General features: G+C 36.6%; 1 protein-coding gene across 6 annotated transcripts in view; it reads left to right on the top strand.

Annotated features, from left to right (window-relative positions):
• Positions 1 to 21319, top strand: part of COL11A1 (collagen type XI alpha 1 chain) — a 159689-nt gene that overhangs the window by 50579 nt on the left and 87791 nt on the right. For 2 of the 6 annotated variants that reach the window (XM_086462635.1, XM_086462637.1), the window contains 13 exons: positions 239 to 391; positions 580 to 675; positions 2877 to 3122; positions 5709 to 5771; positions 7266 to 7307; positions 7666 to 7728; positions 10475 to 10549; positions 12941 to 13024; positions 13277 to 13333; positions 17357 to 17410; positions 18792 to 18845; positions 18960 to 19013; positions 19628 to 19681. In XM_086462635.1, coding sequence (XP_086318761.1) covers positions 239 to 391; positions 580 to 675; positions 2877 to 3122; positions 5709 to 5771; positions 7266 to 7307; positions 7666 to 7728; positions 10475 to 10549; positions 12941 to 13024; positions 13277 to 13333; positions 17357 to 17410; positions 18792 to 18845; positions 18960 to 19013; positions 19628 to 19681 — 1095 coding nt within the window. The remainder of the gene's footprint in view (positions 1 to 238; positions 392 to 579; positions 676 to 2876; positions 3123 to 5708; positions 5772 to 7265; positions 7308 to 7665; positions 7729 to 10474; positions 10550 to 12940; positions 13025 to 13276; positions 13334 to 17356; positions 17411 to 18791; positions 18846 to 18959; positions 19014 to 19627; positions 19682 to 21319) is intronic. The other 4 variants (XM_086462638.1, XM_086462639.1, XM_086462636.1 and 1 more) reach the window with 3 other exon arrangements.

The following is a 21319-nucleotide window of genomic DNA, read 5'->3' on the forward strand; positions in this document are numbered from 1 at the left end:
CCAGCTGTCCCCTACCACATGGTTTGTCAATTTGTGTCTTCTGTATATAAGCTTAATGTTTTCCTTTCACTCATTTCTTTGTTCTGTAGCTGTAACACTTGCTTTCAGTTAGAGATGGAAGGTCTCACGGCTGACAGCATTCGTCTCACGTTTGATTACCCTTCTTTCATTCATGCTTTCTCAATTTTCTTTTCATTTTATTTATGTTTTCCCATTCCATCTTTCATAACGTTTGCAGAAAAAGAAAGCCATGGTCAAAAAGAAGAAGAGGACAGTGGCCGCTAGCTCAAAGGACAAACCCCAAAAGGCCACAACAAAAAAATCTGAAAAATATGCATCCAAGAAGAAGAAAATCTATCAAGCAGCAACAAAAGCCAAACTAGGGGTAAAGGTAGCCAAGAAATAATCAAGATCTTTCTCAGGCCAAGACTGGAAGATCTCTGATAATAAGAAAAAATATACCTAACCCCACTAGATGAATACCTCTGGCTAATACCATAACCTGAATAAAAGTGATACCTGTTGAATTTTTCCTACAGTTTTTTTTTTTTTAATAATGTGCTTTTTCTTTAATATCAGGCAAATGTTGTTGATGGATTTCAAGAATATAGCATAGCTGAAAATGACTACGGGCCCCAGACAGAAGCTCCCTCCAGAATTACTGAAGCAAATGAGGTAATAAGGACTCTTGAGAAAATGATAAGCAAAAATACTTGCCCACGAGGTGTCGATGATTAAAAAAGCGCAAACACATTTTTAAAGAGTGAATGTAAGTCTGTGTATATATACATATCTATAACAGCAGTTAATGCTTTCTCAGCCAATATAGGAACCTGCTGTTGTCTTGGGCAGAGCTCCCAATAATTCTGTTGAGATCTGCCGAATCTCAGGCTGCTGAGTTCATGATTCTGAAAATCATTCAGTAATATATGCTGTGGGAATGCAGGGTTGTTGCATTCCGTGTGGATGTGAATGGAGCTATGTCTGGTATAAACTAGGTTAAATACTGGACATAGTGCTCCTGATCTTATAGGAAGTGATTTTGTCCTGTAATTCTTAAGATGTAGCATAAAACAAGCCTAACACAAGACAAAGAATGGCTGCAGCCATAGCAGAATATTGAAGATGAGTCAGAAGCCATACTTTCATTTTAATAGTTCTTCGGCTGACAAATACAAATTATTTGCTTATCACTGAGGTTCTATTCAAATGAAACCTTTTGTTCTGAACTGTCAGAAAAGAGAGAATTATTTTGTCTTATGTTATGAACCATGATTGTAGAAAACCACAGTAAGCCTAAACATTATTTTAAGATTACTACACCTAAGCTAGTGTTGATTAATATGTCTGCATATTAATTAATGCTAGTTTTAGAAAAAATGGTGGCTGATTATAAGAAATACTGTTTTCATTTTTCTTTTACATTTTCTTTTCAAAATGAAGACATGTTGCTTAAAAGATGTACAAAACTGTTGTGTTGCCCCCCCACCCCCCCGCCATTTGAAAAGAGAAAAAGAGTCCCCATTGGATTTTTTGGTTTTCCTACTATGTATCTTGGAAGGTGAAGGTGAATTAAAGTATAATTTACGTATTCTACTGTAAACTGTTCTTGTGTTAAATTTCATGTTTACTTCTTACCAGTTGATTGACAGAGGCATGTTTAAATCGTTCTGTTTCTTGGGCAATTATAGGCCAAGTGTATAATAGTATAGGTGTAATGAGGTAGATCCAAAGTGCTAAATACTCTCCTTAGTGAGAGCATTTCTGCATAAGGGCAAAATTTGGCTTAGAACTGGTTCAGATCTGCATTTACTCTAGCTGTAAGGCAAAAGTCATAGTCCTGTAGCTAATGGAATTAGCTAATTGTTAAATCCGAATCTAGCCTTCTATTTTAATTGCAATGTATTTCAATATCATGATTAGATCAAGATATTTTTAATTACTCTGGATGTTGATTAGCTTCTTAATGTATTTTTGAGATCATAGTCGTTCATCTTGTCTGACCATCTAGAATAGCCATCTCATATTAGCAATATCTGAAGTTTGATTTCTTTCAAAATTTTCAAGAGACCTCTGTAACAGAATAAAGCAATCCTTTCCATCCTTTTTTTTTTTTCACTATTGGTTTTGTACATCTCAAATATAGCATTCTTTTAAATGGCTTCAGTGCTTGTAAGTTGATTGCTTGGTTTGACAGTTTACATACTTGAAGATGAAAGCTTAGATTGCAGAAATGTTAAAATTAATCTGAGTTTCGCAGGTGGAGTTTGACTTAGACAAAAAAACCCATAATTTGCCATGACAGACATGGACCATGATTTTAAGTGTGATAAATAAATGGCAAAATCGTAAGCTAGAGAAAAGAAGTTGAAACATTAAGCTCAGCATTGGTATTTATAGACACAAAATAATGAAGACTGGGCTTAAAAAAGTGATGCCTGCACTTCCTGAACATTGCTGTTGTAAAAAGGTCTGAATTTATTCACTGCTCATTGCGGTGCATTTGTTCATTCATGAATGCTTGTAAGTGTGAAACCAAGCAGGGGAATTTAGCTGTATTTGGCACTAAAGTAACATGAAGCAAGCAGTACACATGGCGTTCTGGGTATATTGAATTCAATGGTATTGGAAATTAAAAAAAAAAGCATATGGAAGCGTTACTTCTTTGTACTACTTATACAAAGATCTTTTAATTACTCTGAAAGGCTGGACTTCCATTCCTTCAGACTCTAATTAAAAGACAATATGCTGTAGTTCTACTGTTCTTTCTTCTTTTGACAAGTCATCATGGTGGATCAGCATATGCTTACATTGCTTCACTAACAATAACCCACATATTCCTCCTATTCCCAAATCTTTGCTACTGCTATGAATAGCAAAATCCTGTTGAAGAAGTATTTGCTGAAGAGTACATAACTGGAGAGGATTATGATAAAAAAACTGAGGAAACTGAATATGGAAGCAGAGGAGTAGACCTCAGTGAATCTGATCTGCTGGTAGATGGAGATTTAGGCGAATATGATTTTTATGAATATAAAGAATATGAAGAGAAACCAACTGATACCACTAATGAGGAGTTTGGTCCAGGTGTTCCTGCAGAGACCGATATCACAGAAACGAGCGTAAGTTGATTGGAGGCATAATGCAGATTAATTTAATTTAGCAACTCTTTTGTAGTTACACAGTCTCAGAATGGTACAGACCGTGATCCAGAGCTCCTTGTACATAGTAGATATATTCTCACTTTGATAGGCTTTGGATCAAGCCATCCTCTTGTTTTAGTTATGCTGAACTTTTAATTTTTATTAAACACATGGGGTTTGTCTCTTTTGGTGAAGGGAATGAGGGAGGGTTAAAGATGGGAGGGAAAGGAAAGAAGAGATGGAATTCCAAAAATAAATGATAAAATGAAGTTTTAAAAAGTCTTTCTAAACTAGAGCTAAAGCTGGAAAGAATGCAAGTTCCAATGCTGGTGCAAGTACTGTAATTAATATTTTTATATGGTTACCCTAGGAAGTTGAAATGCATATAAGTGTCTAGAATCCTAGGGCTTCTGTTACTTTCCAAGGAGAAAATTCATGAGTGAGAAGGTGAAGGTCTGAACCCTTTCATGAAAATAAGCTTAGTCAATGGTGACAGGTTTATGATCTTGCGGGAGTGATTTAACAGCTCAGTATATATAAAGGAAGACAGGATGACATGGTGGATCCTGTGAATCATGCTCTTTTTGTGTGTTTTATAGCGCTCTCTTTCCCTCTGACTTAATCACAGGCTTAACAGCAAGGCTTTAATTTTCCTTTAGTTGTGCCAAGATCCATGTTTACCAGTTTACCGGACTGTAGAAGCTGCAAAGAAAACTAATATGACTAAGACTGGAAGCAAAATTAATTCCTGTTTGGATTTTTAATTAGGAAGGTCCTGAACATAGTAGGAAAGGAGAATTTTGTTTACAGTATTTGCTCAGTCTTATCTTTATTTCCTCCTCACAAACTCAAAACTTCAGTTTACAAAGGATCCAAGAAATAACAGCAAATGCTGTGAGGTTGCTTTTCTCTGCCAACCTTGAAACACATACTTCTGTATTTCATTTATCACTCCTTTCTAAACCCTGTTGGGGTCATTGTATTTTTTAATGATCCTTATCTATGCAATGCGATACAAGCTTACTTTCTTCCTTCTAGCCCAGGCAGGGACACTGTGGCAGAATGACACAGAAAAGGTCAGATTATCTGCAAAGCAAAGAGCCCATAAGGCACCATTTGTGCCTGCATTAAGCAAATGACTGTGTAGACTCTATCCCTTGGTGTAAATTTCAACTTAAAATGCCTTGCTACAAAACTGAAGGAGTCAGCAAGCTTGAATTGGAACCCAGGCTCTGACCTGTTCCAGCTTTATTACAGCTCTCATCTGCTGAACCAGAGTTATCATATCATTTTCCTTTGACATGTGGATGTATTTAGAACAAGTGAAGTTCTACCTTTGATAAAAAAGGCAAGATAAAAAGTACTCAGTACCTGGAAACTTTCAAAAAAGGGGCAATATTTCCAAAGATAGAGACCTGATATCATTTTTTACAAGTAATTTTCATTAATATAATAAAACATAATTATCTATACCTCTTGCTATTTGATTTTTATGAAGTATTGCATCATTACTAGAGAGATCTGTGCTTTTTTAAATCAATAAAAAATGCGGGTGCCATGAATCTATATCTCTGGTTTTCCTTTCCAAAATATTTCCTATTGAAATGCTGTAACATTATCCTTAACATTTTCAAATCCCCAGCTATTTTAGTGTAAATGTGGAATCACTCTATTGAAATAAAAGCAAAGCGCATTTCAAATTTTCATCTAATCAGAGCTGAATTCAGTTTCTAGTGGATATGTTAGCAATGGAGAGAGGTAATTCTGAAAAAAATATCTATCTCATGGTCTGGAAAAAAAAAAAGATCAGTTTCTTTTATTTGTTTGAAACTTGAATCTGTCTGTGTTCTGCCATTAGCATGCATTGTTGATCTACTGTTCTAGGTAGTTCTGTTATCTTAATCCTGAACCCAAAACTTCCCATAGAGCTTATCCTAAAAGAATATTGCAGTTGATGCTAATTCATGTAGTTAGGAGGCATCACTCGCTATGAATGAAATATTATTTAATGTTTACAGTGCCACTTAAATCCTTTCCCATTTGTGCCATGAAGTCACAGACTCTTCTCAGACTAATTTACATGTTGTGGATGTCTAATGAATGAAATTAGGAGCTCAAAGGGTACTGTCCATATGGGACTGAGGGATCTTTCAGCTTACTTTAGCCTTGTTTAGCTCAGAAAGCCATGAAGAATTATTGTTAATTGCCAAGAATATGTCAATTCAAATAAGAAAAGAAACAACTTTGTGACTTGCACACAGAAGTTTTAGATTCTAAGTCCAAAGTCCTAATGCAAACCATGGGATGCAAACTATTGCATCTCGTTGGAAAACTACAAATTGACAATATCCAGTAATTTGAAAAGTATGCATGCAGGTTTTGCATTTTCCATTTCTCGTGTATTAAATATTTTTGAATGATATGGTTTGTGCCTGTGACGTATTTTTCACAGCACAGATCAGTTCCAGCTTTAGCTTTCAGTTATAGGTTGCTGCAGTTCTTTATTGTACCAGGTCCTTAGACCTTCTACTTATTTTCATTTTTGGGGCTGTTTTTACTGGCCAGGTGACTGGACATGGGGCTTATGGAGAAAAAGGCCAAAAGGGAGAACCAGCTGTGATTGAACCTGTAAGTACAGATGTGGGTGAGTTTTTCTTTAGCACCATGTAACATCTGTGCACTGTTGATCCATCATTATCAGACCATGTTGTTCATGATAGGATGACAGTAACCTTATCCATGATCTCTGAAACAATGACCTGCAGTGTATAAAAGTGATAAGTAGCCTGTTCGGCCTTCTCTTTTGGTTACACAAAGGACTAACCACTGTTCCTTAAAAGAAGGAGAATCTTTTTGTGCAGAGCGAAAAAGAGCATAGATCTGCTCTTCAGGCCATTTAGTAACTACAGCTTGGACAGACCTACGGAGATAGCTTCCAGCTTAGGCACAGGTAACACTGTAACTACAGGTTTCAGCAGGGGCCTGTGAGATACTAAACAAATGCCTCTATGTTCAACATGTGCTGGTGCAATCAAACTGCTAAAAGGTTAATTAAATACTTTCTTCAGAGATTACAACTTGGTCATAAGGACAGTTATGGATCAGTAGCTTACAGAATTTTCTCATCTCTAAATAGTAGTATAATAACTAAGTGGCTTTTACAGTAGGACAAAGTTATACCATCCTGTTAGAAAATTAAAATGTAACTGAATTTAAAAAAGACATAGATTATACAAAAATAATAATTTTATAATATCTAGCAGAAGTTGACTGCCAATGTGGTTTACTCTTCTAGAATTTTCAAGGACTGCTTTCAGATATGTATTTGACCGAAACAGAAATTAAAGTTTAATCTGTTTTTTATTTCCTAGAAAATTAGGTACAGAAATATCAAGGGAAAAAATTATCTTAAATTGAAGCCTGATAAAATACTGTGATGTGTCATCGTTACCTAAATATCAAACGTCTGGATTCTGTGATCCAAAAGCTCCCTCTTAATTCCATATTCCTATCCTAGGATTAGCATTCATTTAAGTTACTGATCACCAAAGTCAATGAACAAGTTACGTGTCAAGATTATGACCACTCAGTCATGATCTGTGCGTAAAATGCAATGGCCTTTTTAAAACATTGCACGATACATTTAGTTTACATCCATAATCTTGAAGACGTATCCACTGCCAATCTCCAACATTGTTGGAGTTCCCTGCAGCTAGCTACAAGCTTGTTTGTCCAGTCCTCCTTCCTATGGAAGGGCAAGGACGAGTGAGGATCGTATATTCATAGGTCTTACCGTGACCTGGAATTTGGACCAGCATCTGCACTCAAAAAAGGGAGCTAGGAGGTATTGTAAGAACCAGAACATAGAAATAGCCAGAGTTATTAACTTCAAATTCTTTAACAGCATTTTAAAAAAGTTGTTTTGAATCAAGTACTATGAGATCCCTCCAGCCGAGAAGTCTTTCTCATTTTTGAAGTCACACAATTCCAATTCCAATTCTAGTACCTGTGAAGAGAAAAATTTATCAATAGACTAAGAAACGTTAACTATAGTAGTTCAGCTAAAAAAATGTTTTCTATTTGTCTCCAAGAATTTAGTATCTTATTTCATCCCTCCCCTAGGGTATGCTCATTGAAGGACCACCTGGACCAAGAGGACCTGCTGTAAGTAGATTAATCACAGCTTCCTTTTATTGCGTTTGATTTATCCACTGTGCTTTGGTATTCATGAGTTAACACAATTAGTGTTGGTCTTACCTTAATTCCCAAACGGTATATTGACTTAGCATTTTTAGAATGGAGCGAAAAAGGGTGATCTGCAGCATTTTCAGTGATTGCATGCTATAAGCTGAGCGCACATGGAAACTTTTGAATGTTGACTATAAATATTTGTAAGAAAAAGCTCTATGCTGCCTTATAAATTCTTTTATCCAAATATGTGTTCAACATAACTTTCCAGAGAAAAAAATAATTCAAAAATGCTGCAAGCATTCAGCGTAATAATGTCATTCATTTTCCATAGGGGCTCACAGGTCCCCCAGGTCTACAAGGTCCTGTTGGTCCTCCAGGTGACCCTGGTGAAAGGGTAAGTCAACAGATTATCCTGGGTACTCATGGCATGTCTTGCACTAATTACTACAAGAGCAAGTGGTTTAGATCTTGATCTGAAATATATACACACAGGTTAAGAAACTTCAGTGGAACTGAGGTGGATTTACTCAGCTGAGCAAATCAACCAAGAATCTGGACAAATATTTCCTTAGTGGTAGAAATATGTACTGCAAATACAGGAAAGAAGTTCATTTTCTACTTGTCTCTATTTTTCTGTTTTGATGTGGATTATTTTAAAATATAATAAAGCAGTAGGTACAAACACTTCATATGGATTTTTAAAAAAATCATTCTGACCTTAACTTTAACATGTAGAGATACAGAGAAGAACAAGCTCTGAAGAATCGTGAAAATACTGAAAGTGATGGATAATATTTAGATGATCTACGCAAGATTTATTTACCATATTAAATAACATACTGCATGAGAACCCTATCGTCATTAATATAGTTTAATTTAAGCTATTATTTTAATCTTACATCTTCTCACAAACTTTTTCTTACTGCCACAACTAACATAATTTTTAAATGGCCTAAATATATATATTTGAGGAAAATACGCTACCAAAAAAACTATCCTGAATTTTATGAGTGATAATTTACTGACGAGTCTAGCATGTTCATGCTGTTTTCATGTATACAAGACATTGAGAAGATGCTATTACTTCACTGAATAATGAGATAATGGTAAAATCCCTTGATTACCTTGATAGTTTCAGTAGCCACACTTCTTTCATATTTCTTTTCTGTAGATTAAATAAACAACATATTTTGGAATTTAAACTTATAAAATGGGAATTGTAACACACTGTAATGGAATAACTACTGATAGTACTCAGTTTTTTAACTAACTGCCTACTGAATGCATCATAAGGAAATTCTTGACTAAACATATCATGTGCCTGTCATGGAACAGACTTTATGTTTTATAAGAAAAAAATACACATTACACAAATAAATAATTGTAGAATTTCTGCAACCAGATTCTGCTGTCAGATGCCATCCTAATGAAATAGCATGTCTTACTTTAAATTTTAAACATATGTGGACAGGTTTGGGTTTTTGCTCAGACAGCAATCCAACAATCAGTTTATATGAATAAAGGCTCTAGCTCTAGCCTTAACTATTCTGATTACTTTTCACCTTAGGTAAAAAATTTAGAAATGTAACATTCTGAGAAAATTACTGCTCAAGAAAAGCACACTGCTTAGTTTTAAAAATTCCGCATTAATAACTAGAATAATTGAGAATGTTGTTTAAACACAGAACTACAGAACAATTAGTTGAGGAATCCACCACTTTTTGAAGCTGCCTATGGTACTTCAGCTTTTGTCCTAAATTATTACATCATTCTAATCCTAATAATGAGTATAAAACAGTTGAGAAATGAAGGAACGTACCCTTCTGGAGAGGACCATAAGTGGTCCCACTTTTATTTACTGTAAGGATGAATTTCACTCATATAAAATGGTGCAATGGACAAAGAAATTGAAAAACTAATCTAATCTTCAGTTTCATCTTCAGTAACCCAACCTTCATCTTCTGATCTCATCTTTCATTTCTAATCCTCACAAAGACTCATAATTGTATGGCATAAAGTCACTGCAGGCCAGAGTGAAGGTTCTTTGGGTGCCTTGCAAGTGCATTTAATTATTTTTCAATTTTTTAACCTTAACTCAAAATTGCCTGGATATGTAATGGTTCTTTGTAACAATGAAAGCATTCCGTTCAATATTTTACAATTCAGTATTTACATCCGAATTAGTAATAATTCTCAGTTTAAGATTTTTCTGTAGTGTGTTATTAGTAGGTTATTAGTATTTTTTGATGCTTCAGGTTTTGATTTTTTTTAAAAAAAAGAGCTCAAACAGACTCAGTAACAGACTGCTGATCTTAATTCTTGAAGAGGGGAAAAAACACCAAATTTTTTTCCCATGGTTTTGTTCAACTCCTGAGCAGCAGAAAGAACCAGTCATTGCAGCCCTGCAGCGAGCCATTCTGGTGAATGAGTACTTTGTTTGGCAGACATGCAGCAGGCAAATGAGCACTCCTGATGTAGGTCCTTCCTGCCCTTGACAGCTTCATCTGGTAAAAATGCAGCATGCAAATCGCTGGGAGGAAAGGTGCAATTTTAAATCTAACTGTTGTCACATCAGCACTATTTATCTATGCTGCATGTTGGATCAATAATCATGAGCATCATGTACACACGTTGGTACATTTCTTCAACTCCAGCTTAGCCCTTTTTAAACTGTTAGATTTCATAAAAACTAGATATCAAGTCACAGCTGCAGAACTTACGTAGCCTTTGAAAATTAACCCTACTCGAAGGGTTTAAAGAGAATCTGCAGTGTTAGTTTTCTGTATCAAATAAACCAAACATGGGAACACAATGCAACTCTCAGCTCAGCCCAGCCTATGAAATCGTGAGCCTAGCCTCTTTAATGAGGTACTCCATACTCCCATTGTTAAATAGAATTTCTAAGTAAAGTAATTAAAGAGAATAGCTTTCTTCCCTATTGCTGAATGTCTTCCACTCAGTTCTTTAACCACCTCACTAATAATGAGTAACATTCCCAAATCATTTGCAAAGAGAACATTAAACCTCCAAGTGCGTCATGAATACAAGTGTAGGTGTGTGTGAGTGACTCAAAAGGTTTATCTCATATAACTGTCTTTTTGTTGTCATCCCTTTTTCTGTCATCCCTTTGTTCTCTTAAGGGTCCACCTGGTCGCCCTGGTCTCCCTGGTGCTGATGGTTTAGCAGGTCCCCCAGGCACCATGTTAATGCTGCCGGTAAGTTGTATTATCATTACAGGGTAACCAGCCTCCAAAAAGAGGAAGTGTGTTTCAGGAAATGTGTAGGTGGTTTTTCATCTGATTTTGTCTTTGGAATGAGAGATGATACAGAGTATCTTACATGGTGTAAGCATTTGAAGATCATATGGTACCTTTTTTTAGCTCAAGCAAAACAGATGCTTTAGCTCCTGCATGGCTGCCAGATTGGGACCTACATGAATGTATTACACTCAGTGGAATCCTCCTTATATTTTCAACAGTACCTATTATTTGCTACTATATGTCCTAAACAAGGACTTCGCTGTTGCATAAAGGACATGTACTCCCAGCAGGCGTGTGTGCTTTCAAGTCTCTTTGACATGGAGAATTTTAAGCATTCCGTGCTTAAAATTGGACTTCAGTGTCCTCTTTGAAGACTCAGTGCATCCTTTGAATAGAAATACATGCACATAGCCAGCTCTGCTCCCACTGGAGTCAAAGCAAAACACCATCTGTTTTAGCAGGTGGAGGAACAAGCCCAAAGCTGTTAAGTATCTTACAGCTTTGTGATATGAGAAGTACTATGTGCAAGGAGTTCGTTATTCCAAAGTGTATGTGTGTATAATGAGTACTACCATCCCAGAGAATTGATAAACCAACCGTAAGTGAAGGGTTTTTTTGGTAAGTAAAGCGAAGCAAGTAAAAAGTCTCAGAGCTGTACTTGCTGCAGTTCTGATACAAAAGGCAGGACTCCATCAGTATCAATGAGGAAAGGATGATTTTGTGAAGTTTATTTTCTGTTTATGAAACAATCAATGGAACTTTAGTAAAATAAGCTAAACTTTTTGACCTCATGCTTGCACCAAGTTGTGTTATTACAGCTGGCTGTGTAACAGAAATATTTGTTTACCAATAATTAGTTGATGAAAATACGCTACTACTCCTCAGGGAAATTATTCCTCAATCATTCTTCCATCTGTAATTGCTGTGCCTGCAGAGGAAAATTTATCTTTCATCAGTTTGCTCCATTAAAGGTAGTAAGTGTGGACTAATGCTTAACCTACCAGTCACTTTGGAAAATCTCACTAGCTTTATTTTTAGATGTTAATGAGCCTCGCCACAAGTGATTTACCAAGTCAAACCAGAAATTTCTCAAGAAGGAAGACATTGTCTTCAGGTCTCCTAATTCCAGCCCAGTAGTTTAACCACCATCCAGACTTCTTTTCTGCGTTTATAAACCCCACTGAGAAGCCACTATCCTTTTAGACCGGATGACCTGCTCACTAGCTTGAGAGCCATCCTGCTATAAAGGAACAAACAAGTGGAAATGAATCTATCAGTGGCAGACTGTCTTGTCACAGAGATACATTCAAAACACCAAGTAACATGTGGGAGACACCTTTTGTGGGATGTGTGGCTTCATCATACTGTGGAGGACTTGAATTCATCAAAATGGGTTCACCTTTTCAATGATGCAAGACAACAAATTTAGGCATTTTTCCTTAGAAAAATATTTCGAAAATGTGGTTGATTACACATTATGTGGATCCCTGCAAACCACCTGGCCTCCTTTCGAGTGACAGAAGGCTTGGCAGTTCTTGTTTTAGAAAAAGTCAAGTGCTTATTTGTGGGGGCTTAAAGCAGTAAGTTTTCCACCACTTTAAAAAAAAAAAAATCCTTCCATTCTGATAATAATATGACTGCAGGAGAAAGACCTCAGTTACCCTGCCAACTCTGCTTACGGGCAAACTGGACAAACTGGTGTGGGCAGTGAAAGACTCATGGCCCTGCTACCCAGTATGCCTATGCCATAACTTTGGAAAGCCGTGCTACTTGTTGCAGCTTAGTGTCTCTGGAACATTGCAAAGCTTCTGCTGGCCATTTCATGAGCATAACAGTCCAGGAGTACAGGAATGAGTACTTAAATTTTATTCTGTAATTTATTTCTAAATTGTCAGAAATGACACCAAACTGTTTCATTGTAGATACCAAACATTTTTCAAATTGAATTCTGCCTTGAATTGAATTGCATTTTTCTGTGGGTAACTACAGAGAATTGATCATTTTTGATACATATTTTTAATGAGGTTTTGCAGACAATTAGAGTCTATTTTGGCCTCTTTTTGAAACAAACAAGCAAGCAAGCAAAGTGAAACCCCAAATCCTATAAAATCAAGAAAATGTTTGCTCATAAGTGATTAGATTTGCACTTCAGTTCTAAACTATTACCAGTGACCTAATATTCATGCTGGATCCAGTGGCCTCAGTGCAGCAGTCTTCTAAAGTTGGTGGAATGAACTAAAGACTGAGATCCTGTGTCTTTGAAGTGGTTTACACAGTTGCCGCAAATAACAAGTATGGTTTTAATTTGATAAATTCTGAATCCTTTTCTTGTTTTGTTACTTGCAGTTCCGCTTTGGTGGAGATGGTGAGAAGGGCCCAACCATCTCAGCTCAGGAAGCTCAAGCGCAAGCTATTCTTCAGCAAGCTAGGGTGAGCACAAGGAGCCTGTAAACAAAACTGCCACAGGGGTACAGCTTAAAAAATTTTCCGTTTTATATCATGCAGGATGTGAAGTAAAGCACTCTAAGCATCATCTCGTCACTGTAGTTATCCTTATTGACAACTGAGTCAATGATGGGGCATATTTGCTAATGCGTTATGAGATTGTATTGATACAAAATTTGTATGCTGGCTGGCAGCTTTTTCTTCATACCTGTTGCTTTGTTCTGTCTGTTTTCTCAGATTGCCATGAGAGGTCCACCTGGTCCCATGGGACTCACTGGAAGACCAGGTCCTGTGGTATGTAAACAAAACAGAGGCACAGGTTTAAGAACACAGTAACACAAGTCCATGAGTCTCATCTGGCCTTGCCTACACCTCTGAATTTATGCTTATTTTGTTTGAAAAGAAACTCATATTCTTAGAGGATTAGTTTGTGTTCTTATTCAAGGTTTGCAATGCAACCTGAATACTAAATCAGTTTTTATTGTAGATTTTGGGGTGTTTGGATAGAGCACACTGGTAGACTTACAAATCTAGTGAATAGTTTTACATCATAAGTACATAAGCCTCTACAGTCAGTCATCTCTGTAATAATGTTTATAAAATTTCTTGTGGTAAATATGAGACTCTACAGGAGGAGATACTAAAGCAAAAGTGTGCAGAATGACCTTGGCTCACTATTTAAGCTGAATCTGGAATGTTCTTAAGAGGCATTCCTATAAGCCATTAAAAGCCATACAGATTTCTAAAAGAATTGTACTTTTTTACTTCAGTCCTGAAGTAGGCTTGACTGCTAGTGCTGAATGATCTGGAAAATGGCCTTGTGGATGTTAAAAAGTCTTAATATTTGTACAGTCTATACACGGACAGAATAGTTTTTCTGATGACATACAGAACAATGTTTTGATCACAAATAGGTTTGCCTCTGTAATCCCTACAAATACTTTAAAAGGACAATAGTCACAATGAAAGAATAAAACCAGATAGGAAGCTCAGCAAGCCAAAACCACCTGATCAATCTTGCAATTGCCTCTTTTAGAAAGTGGATAATTTTCAGACTCAATAATCCACTAAATGGCATAATTAACATTTGCCATCTTTCAAAATCTATTATAAAGTGCCTGTACCATGATATAAAATAACAAATGCTGCAGCCAAGATCATAAGCTTTGTAGAAGACTAGTCTTTTCTAACTTTCCCCCTGGTGATTGTGTTTATTCTCTGATATAGAGTGAAATTCTCTTCTACGGTTAGTACAGCATTCATATTTGAAAGATCTACTTAATTTGGAAACTGTTATTTTGTCTAATGTGATGGCACAGCTAGGTTGGCAAATATTTGGCCTCTTAAATTTTTATCTATGTCTGCTCTAGTTTTTATTTATATTGTCGTTATGCTGATGGATGCAAAGTAATGTTAGCATTTTTCATTAGATCAGACAAGCATCTAGTTGTAAAATACAGACAAGAATACAGTTGTGCTATTGAGAAATGAAAACAGGTGATTGCTGGGTAATCAAGAGAAAAGGATGAAGCAAGTTCCTATTGGTTTATTGTGTGAAGAAAACGTGACTGCAGAGATATGCCAGTCACCACTATAGCAGCACACACAGAAGACGGCAACAGAAGTTGCTGGAGGCCACCTGGTTTTCTCCTTGCCTCAGAATGCAACAGCGTTTTCCTCCAAAGTAGTTTCCTTCCACTTATCCCAGTTGTACAGATTGGTCATAACTTAGAAGTGGTGAGCCCGTAGTACAAGGAATATGGCTCCTTCCCCTTCTTTTGTGCTTCTTTCCTTCTTTAATGTGATGCTTCAGCAACAGCCTGTAACTGAACAGTAACAATCAAGTCCTCCCCTTCCAGCCTTCTCTTTTTCCTTCTCATCCTCACCCTCCATAATGTACAGTGTCTGTTTGAAAGCAAGAGAGGCAGCTAGACAAACACGAGTATAGCATCCTACTATTACCCACAGAAACTACTGTCCAGGTTACTGTCCATCTCATTGTGTGTAACTATAGCAGCACAGTGCAACTGAAAGGTTGCCTCAGTGGCTCTCGCTGCTGATCCCTCCAGTGACCACTTTATTAACAAAGAAAACCCAGAGGGACATAAGATAATTGCATACTGTTGAAGGAATATTTTAGGGAGCATAAGGAATCCTCTGTGTCATGTTCTTCCCTGATCCTAGCAGCTTAACTTTCTCTTCAGTGACTCCTGAAAGCTACATGATACTAAAACTGTTGTAAGTCTTCCTAGTGCTTTGCCTCATCTTCATATAGCATCAAAAAATCTGTTCCAGATTATGCTGTGCTCTAATTGGCCAGTCTCATGAACCCAATCTGTTTATCTAGGTGAAATTTTCAGGTACGTTTTAGCTAAATACCCCACCAGAATCTCACTTGGTCCCCAGAAACTGAAATCATTGGACTTGTATTTTTATGCAGACCTATACAAAAGCAATTCTTCTCTAGACTAATTTTTCCAAAGTAAATAGTTGCTACCAATCAGAGAATTTGGCTCACAGACTCATGATTGATCACGGTTAGGTGTGCAATACTTATAGTCAAACATGTTGGGTCTGTTTAACAAACCAATACCCTGTTTCCAGCAGTGTATTTAAATCAAGAGACCTGCATTCAGTTTATACAGATAAAACAACTGTAGAACTGCTGGAAGCAAGGAATGAATTTGTAAAGACTGGTAGAATATTGACAGTGGGTTGTATACCTTCAGCTGAGGTATAACCTGGCATCTTTCTCATGCTTTCATGTTTTAAAAGCCTTCATGAATTTCTGTATGCTAAGTTCAAGGAACTAATAATATTAATAGTTGTTTTGCGTCTAAGCCACCAGGAGGCTCTAGAAATCCGACTCTTTGATCTGGCAACATTTTTGGCCTACAGTTCCAGAAGCACTACAGATTCTTGTTCTGTGGATTGTTTGTGTGCCCAGCTTATTTTAAGAATGAAGTAGTCAGAGCTTTTACTCTTAGCATGAATTGTATTTTGTTAAATTAATTTAGTAACCAATTCTATACATTTAGAAACGTATCAGTTATTAAAAGTCTTAAACATAGCAGTGTCAAAGCCACAGTCTAGCTTCAACTGAGTCTGGAGTTCACATGCGTAATTAACACAGCATACCATAACATACCAAGTAAATTTCTGCCTAGAGATATCAAACATAGTCAATTAGATAAATTAAAAGAAGAGTTTACGTCAGGGAAACCCAGACAGACAGTCACCACCCACCAAAGCCACTGTTCTCTCCACTGGCAGTACCAGCTCAGGGTCTGATTTTCAGTTTGATTAGGACTGATTCAATACCTGCAAGGTCAGTGGGAATCTTTCCACTCCAGGATGCCAGACTCAGCACTAAGCCAAGCCATGAGACCTCTTCTTTCTTTGAACAGTCACTATGGTGATATAGAAGATTATCAATTTTCCAAGGTCTGCAAGGTTCATTTCATATTAAAAACATACATTTGGTCATGACTTGTTTCAGAGGTCAGAAATGAAAAAAATCGTTTGCCCATAATAGTAAACTCCAGTGTGTTCCTTCCCTGAGCCTGTATTCTATGTGAGTATGTTGGGGGCTTTTGTTTTGTTTTGTCTGTTTTTGTGAGACCACTATTAAGAAAAGAAAAACTTACTTCGACTAGTTCTGCCCCAGATTCCATGTACAGTATCTTACCCTGGATGAAGATACAGTTTAAGTCTGTTTATGAGTAAAAATTACTCTGAAAATCTGTATCATCATTTAATGATAGTAAAGAGAGGCAGTTATATAGATTTTCCACTTCTTCAGGGCCAGACGCACAAAGACCTTGATTAAAAAACTTCACCGAAGTTCATGACAAGATTAGAGAGGGTATTTTTCATTGACTATAGTGATCTGTGGATTGAACTCCGAGACACTGTTATTTTCTGTACAACACAGAAACAGATAAAGGAAAAAGAGATAGCTTTCATTTCTGTTGCCTTTCCTACAGTGGATGCACTTCTGTTTGCATTAGTTATGTTCTTACTGTGCTCATATTTAGCTCACAAATATTAATATAGAACAAAGGATTACATTTGATCTATTCAAACTGATGGCAGTTTTCTTTGGTAATAGAAAGGTTTTTGGCCCAGTTAGGCCCAGTGTCCGGACAATGATATATCAGGGTATATCTGCAGATTCAAATGGTGAATTCACACCTCCTAATGAATAAGGGATTGCTTGTTTTTTCTCCCCATAATTAATGTATAGAAATAGAAATTTACTTATTAATTTAGAGTTTTTTCTTTATTTAAACAATATGTTTTGCTTTTTTCTTCAAGGGTGGACCTGGAGCAGCAGGCGCTAAGGGTGAAAGTGGTGAACCAGGTCCCCAGGTACAATATTGCCTTTTATGTTTGAGCAAGTTTAAGAAGATGCATTCATACCACTTAGAAGAAATCAATAAATGATACGGTTTCTGCATGCAATTGAAGAAAAATAGCTTTTACAATACTATCCTAATTAAATGCAATAGCTTGGTTGTTCATTTTGAAATATGAAAGTAACAATCTTTATGTAACAAAGAGTGATTATCACATAGAGGGTGTCATCACTTGAAAACCTGTTTTAATATGGCCACTTCAGGCTCTTTTCTCTGTTAAGTAATCATATGTCAGTCTGCAAGATCTGTATGACCTTGGGCTCTGATCTTATCAGATCTCATAAGGTGAGAGAGGTTGAATTTTGTTGGTAATTGAGCAGGACATGTAATTGTTGGTAATTAAACAAGAAAGACATAGCAAGAATAAGTCTGTAGGAATCAGCGCATGCTTTTCTTCTCAGCTTACTGTTATATCAGCTGCTCTGCAGTGGTGTTAAAGAGCACTGAAACACATTGAAATCTTTCAGCTTAAACCTAAAAGTAATAGGTGTTTCATAAAGAAATTATGATAGGAGTCTCTGGAACAATGATTTTGCTAGTGGTATAATGGATTTGCTACATTATTAAGTGCCTGTCTTGAAACTCCACATGGTTATTTGCAAAAGAAAAATAAAGCAATTAAACAAAAAGTCACTCTGAACAGCTGGTCAGTCTTCCAGTTCTCTTACATTTTTAGTATTTTTTCTCTTCCTACTCAGTATTTTTGGATGGCTAGTCCTTACCATTGCTTTTTTCCACCTGAAGAAGATGCGTTTGGTTGGAGGATAAGAAAGCTTCCACAGAAACATTTGCCCACAGAGTCATCAGTGAAAGTTACATGTATTTGAAAATTGGAATTAGGTTTTCCAGTCTGGGGTAATTTGGTGTTCCTCTAGTTAAAACTGTGCTCTGTAAAGCTAAGACAGCACATAAGCTGTTTACCAGCACAACTCACGTTGGTGTATGAATTAGGGATCTGAAATAAGCACTCATTAGTTTTCATCAAATAATTATTATGCAACTAAAATGATTTTGGCATGAAAGGGAGAGTGGTTTGCAAACCACCAAAGGACTGAGACTTTCAAAGCCATGAAAAGAATGTAAGAAGTTTTTATGTTAAAACGACTGCCATATATAGTGCCATCTCATGAAAACTAGTATAAAATTGGTTAGTGCTAAGGCCAGTTTGGATGCTCATTTTCTATTTAATGGGAATTTTGAAACTGAATCTATCTCTAGGGAAAAAATGCAGCTTTGTGTATTAAAAAAATCTTATCTTATTCTTCAGACGAGATCTTTAACTAGCTTTTTGCTGACATGGATGTGATTCTAAGAATTACACTCTTTAAATTCAGGGTCCGCGTGGCGTTCAAGGGGCCCCTGGTCCAAGTGGAAAACCTGGCAAAAGGGTAGGTAGCATATGGATCAATCCTGCTCTGGGTAAATAGTTTCTGTTTAAATATATTTAAATATTAACTGATTCTGTTGCATTTTCAAATGTTTGCCCCTTTGGGTTTTTGCAGGGACGTCCTGGAGCTGATGGTGCCAGAGGAATGCCAGGAGAACCTGGTGCAAAGGTAAATAATAACGAGACCTGCAGCTTTATTTCAGTCCTGGAATGCGCTAGACAGATTTCTGTAGCTCCACAGTTTCTTCCAGGCTAACCCAAAATTCTTCTCTCAAGTGAAAATACTGAGGTTTCAGATAGCTGGGTCAGATGCAAGAGCTGAGAATGAATCATCCATTTAAAATATGGTAATTAATGGTAATGGCTAGTAGTCTGACCTTGAAGTAACTTGATGCTTGGGGCATGATTCCTATCCCTCTGAGTTGGTTTCTAGTTACAGAGTACCAGTAATAGTAAAGTCAGTTTTGCAAAGTGCAGCTAGAATCAAGCTTTTCATTTCACTGTAGACTTCTTTTTATAAATAGCATAATTACAGCACAGTGAAAAAGTTGGTGTGGTATCTTCTGTTGCTTTAATGCATAGAAGCAAACTTTGTGAGTTTGATCTATGTGGTCCCCTCCATGTGTTTCACTCAATAACAAAAGTGTACATGTAACCAAGGGTAGAAATTAACTTCTAGACGGAAGGCACAATTTATTCAGGGTAATACATAATGTAATAGTATAGTAGTCATTATAAAATAAAAGTAGTCATTTATTAAAGCTGTGATTTCTTCTTTGCTAGGGTGACAGAGGATTTGACGGTCTTCCTGGCCTCCCTGGTGACAAAGGTAACAGGGTAAGAAAAATATGTATATTTATACAACAACAAATTGATACTGTCACAGAAATAATGCACAATTCATTAAAAATAGCACTAAGGACTAGGGGGAAAGTTAAAACAGGATGTCAGCTTTTCATACTACAGAGTAATATCTATATTGTCAGGTAATATATTCCTCATGAAACATTTTAGTATTATCAATCAATAGACAACAATTCATATATATATTAATGATGTAAGTGTATTTTCAGAATTCAGATCACACCTTCAGCTATGTTTTGCTCTAATTTTTCTTAGTTAAGGAGTTTGCCTGTGGATTTATTGTGATTGTTAAAGGAAACAGTAATAGGAAAAGGAAATTAGCATGACGTTTCTGTATCAGGAGCATGGCAAATTTTAACCTGCTGAGAAGCTTGCTCAAGAAGTGCATTTGCATATTTGAATTACAAACTGACAATGTTTAGTGTGGTTTATTCCAACAACTGCAGCTTAAAGAAAGATTAGAGTTGAGTCAGGTAAGTTAAGAAAACTTGAAGTAATATTTAAAACAACTAATGTACTTGCTCCTTATGTCATACCAATCTATAGGATCAAACTATCTTACCCTACAAAGTGTAGAAATAATCACAGCAGGGGATTTCTGCTTTAAATTATACCCCGAATGTAGATGCTGGTAACAACTTACTCCACTGAATGTATCTCCCTTACTATTGTCCTGGTAAGGGCGATGCAGCATAAAAGAAACAGTGAGTGGGAATTTCAATTGAACCATTTACCTGTGTTCTAAAGCTTGATGACCAAGGAATGGTTATAACTCTCGCCCTTCAATGGGTTAGCACGCTTGCTGCACTTCCCAGAAACTCTCAGCTGTTGCCTACTGGCCCGTACTGTAGTTCTTCATAATAGCACCTGAGGATACTCTTTAGAGTTCCGTTTGCAATGGGAAGAGAACTTCTAGTGTCATATAGAAATGTCTTGATCGTCTTTCATCATCCCCTTTTACTTAGAGGGCGTAAAGCAATCGGCGCATCAGGTAACTGAAATCCCGCTTGATCAGCAGGTGACCAGCAGAGGGGGCCAGGCATTAAGCTCTTGCCACCGGTTTGCTCTGAAGGCTGAGCAGGGATTGGTTCGGAGTCAGGGAATGTGTGTCTGCTTTCCAATCTGGAATAGTAGAATTGTCTGTCTGTGGGACCCTCCAAGTCGTAAACAAATTACATTTTTTTTTTCAAATATTCTATTTGTTTCATATTTTCTAAACAAATAAAGAAAGCTAAAATAGAAGAACAAGTTTGGATTGAAATTTGCAAAATAATAATGAAAATAATTACTTCTTTTCATAATTTCTTTCATCTCACTGTTCAAAAATCACTGCATTTTCATGTTTCTATGGAAATCTGTAAAAGTACAAACTATGATCTTTCTGAAAGCAGCTCGATTCAAAGCCAGATCAGAATGCTGTAGCTCTTTGGATTCATCTATACTGACAGCATGTAATGCAAATATTCTGTTCTCTTTGGCTTGCAATAGAGACCACAGAAAAAAAGACAAGAGAAACACTTTTTCTGTTGTACTCATGGTTCAGCTGTAAAAGAATTGACGTTGAAAACCTGTAGCTTTAGAGTAGAATTTTAGGACTATTTTTAGAATTAG

Source organism: Leptosomus discolor, chromosome 3 (assembly GCF_034619465.1).
Source record: "Leptosomus discolor isolate bLepDis1 chromosome 3, bLepDis1.hap2, whole genome shotgun sequence".
NCBI classification, from domain to species: domain Eukaryota; kingdom Metazoa; phylum Chordata; class Aves; order Leptosomiformes; family Leptosomidae; genus Leptosomus; species Leptosomus discolor.